The sequence below is a fragment of the Cebus imitator genome, unplaced genomic scaffold (assembly GCF_001604975.1).
Source record: "Cebus imitator isolate Cc_AM_T3 unplaced genomic scaffold, Cebus_imitator-1.0 Scaffold379, whole genome shotgun sequence".
NCBI classification, from domain to species: Eukaryota; Metazoa; Chordata; class Mammalia; order Primates; family Cebidae; genus Cebus; species Cebus imitator.
This window is the reverse complement of record NW_016107694.1, coordinates 224,688-227,354: the sequence shown is the minus strand read 5'-3', so window position 1 is coordinate 227,354 and position 2,667 is coordinate 224,688. Positions and strand designations below refer to the sequence as shown.

Genomic DNA, 2,667 nt, shown 5'->3' with positions numbered 1-2,667 from the left:
AGACGGGGTTTCACCATGTTGACCAGGATGGTCTCGATCTCTTGACCTCGTGATCCACCCGCCTCGGCCTCCCAAAGTGCTGGGATTACAGGCTTGAGCCACCGCGCCCGGCCCTCTTTTTTCTTGAAACAAGAGGGAGTTCCCTCTTGCTGTCCAGGCTGGAGTGTGGTGGCACGGCTCACCACAAACTCCACCTCCCAAGTTCAAGGGATTCTCCTGCCTCAGTCTCCCAAGTAGTAGCTGGGATCACAGTCATGCGCCACCACACCAGGCTAATTTTGTATTTTTAGTAGAGACAGGGTTTCTCCATGTTGGTCAAACTGGTCTTGAACTCCCAACCTCAAGTGATCTACCTGCCTCGGTCTCCCAACGTGCTGGGATTACAGGCATGAGCCACCGCGCCTGGGCCTGACTTTTCCTTTTCTTCATACTGATTTTATTAGCTCGTCTATATTTTTCTATATGATATGAATTATGGTAAGCCACCACAAATTCAGCTTACAGAGAAGCAAGGCATTCGTAAACTTTTTTTTTTTTTTTGAGACTCTCACTCTACGGCCCAGGATGGAGTGCAGTGGTGCGATCTTGGCTCACTGCAACCTCTGCCCCCTGGGTTCAAGTGATTCTCGTGCCTCAGTCTCCCAGCTACTTAGCTGGGATTACAGGTGCACAACACCATGCCTGGCTAATTTTTTATTTTATTTTATTTTTTAGTAGAGGCGGGGGTTTCACCATGTAGGACAGGCTAGTCTTGAACTCCTGACCTCAAGTGATCCACCTGCCTCTGCCTCCCAAATTGTTGGGATTGCAGGCATTAGCCACTGTGACTGGCCCATAAATCATTTTTTAAAAATAGTTTTTTAATTTAAAACGTAGTTTTGCATATTAAAAAAAAGTTTTGCACAGGTTGAACACAAAGTGCCTGGAGGTGGTGGTGGGAAGATCAGGTCATAGGAGGGTGGCTCAGGAGCCCCAACCATTGGCCAGGGGTGACTTGGATTGTGTCAGAAATATCAAGTGATAACGACAAAAAAGGGAAAAAGGATGGCAACTGGTTGCCATCCCAGAGGGAGGGGCCGAGGGTTCACCCAGCCACCCAAAATGGGATCCTTGCTGCATGTTCCTGGCAAGGGCTCCCCTAAGTCCCTCCTGCTCAGTCCCGCCCATCACATCGGCCCCGCCCTCACCCCGGCCCCGCCCTTCACACGCGCGGCGTCGCGCAGCCTCAGTCTCCCAGCCAGTCCGGCGTCCTCGGCGGTTGCGCGCTTAGCCCTCCTCCCTCCGTGCCGGGCGCGCGTTTTCTGCTCTGCCAGCCTCATTTTGGGGCGGTTAGGCTGCGCGCCTGTGGGGACGGGGCCCAGAGCAAGCGACCGTGACAATGGGGCAAGGCGGCTGGGTCGGGCCGAGGGCAGCGGCCGAGGTGAAGGCGGAAGGAGGCGGCGGTGTCGGAGGGGTAAGATGGCGGCCCCGGTCCTCCTGAGAGTGTTGGTGCTGCGGTGGGAGCGGGTGGCCGAGTATGCCATGTGTGGTGCGGAAATCCTGCTTTCCATCTATGCCTACCAGGTGCAGAGGGAGCAGGAGCGAGACCCCGAGCACTGGGCCCTCTGCGACCTGGGGCCCTGGGTGAGGTGCTTCTCCACCTTTGCCTCCAGGTAGCCATTAGGGAGTGGGCCGGGAGCGGCCGCGCGGGGCCAGGGTGCAGGCTGGGGGTGGGGAGCTCGCGGCGGGAGCGCGGGCCTGGGCTGGCTGGGACCTGGCGGTGTGGGAACGGACGGGGTCCGGCCGGGGCCTGGCGGGGGGCGGCAGCTGGACGCTCCTGCCCCAGGGGCGGCCGGAGCCCAGGCCGCGCTGCAAAGATAGCGGGGCTGCGAGGACGCCGGGGAGGGATGAGGTGACAGAGTGCCTCTGGGAGGCCGGGGCGTAGGGATGCGGTTGGGCGGGCGGGGGCCGCGCTGGGCTGCAGCGCGAGGGTCTGAGGAGGGTGGGGCCCGGCCAGCCTGATGGGTTTCCTGGTTCTCGGGAGGAGGACCGGGGTGTAGGACCTTGTCCGCCGCACCCGCGAGACCAGCGGCCGCCTCTTGTTCCCCCCATCGCTGCAGCCGAAGCTTTGGGGCCGGCTTGGACTCGGGGGGTTTGCGTTTCCCAGTGTCTTCCTGGTGTTAGGACAGGTGTTTCCGTGGTCAGGTCTCCTTGTACTCCAGCGCTAGAGAGAATTTGCAGACATATTGGGACGGTGACAGGGCAAACACGAGTTTGACCCTACGCTGGAAGAAGATACCGGCACTTAACATACGTGATTTCTTGGATTTCACCTTGTATATTTCAGTGTGGCAGGAGGGGGAAATGATCTGAGTTTGGGTCTGAGTTTAAGCTTCACTGGAGTAAATGACACGTATGTTATGTGTATGGTGATGTTTTAGGTATTGGGATGACTTTTAAACTTTGTTGCTTATTAGTATAATAGGATACCCACAGCAGATTAAAAACACACGCTTTGCTAAACTTGAGCGATTGGTTTGTGTTACTGATCATTTTAGTTTTTTTTTTTAAATGTTGTAATTGGTTTGTTACGTTTTCTTTTAACGCATTAAATTTTCCTAGGCACGTTACTTTGAAAAAGGGAGGATTTACATTTTAAAGGTGGCTGCTGTTTTTTTTTTTTTTTTT

General features: G+C 55.5%; 1 protein-coding gene across 1 annotated transcript in view; it reads left to right on the top strand.

Annotated features, from left to right (window-relative positions):
* Nucleotides 1-1,101: 1,101 nt before the first annotated feature.
* The window catches only part of LOC108288596, a 36,729-nt gene continuing 35,163 nt past the window's right edge, over nucleotides 1,102-2,667 (top strand). Inside the window, exon 1 of the mRNA XM_037731059.1 lies at nucleotides 1,102-1,623. Coding sequence (XP_037586987.1) covers nucleotides 1,102-1,623 — 522 coding nt within the window. The remainder of the gene's footprint in view (nucleotides 1,624-2,667) is intronic.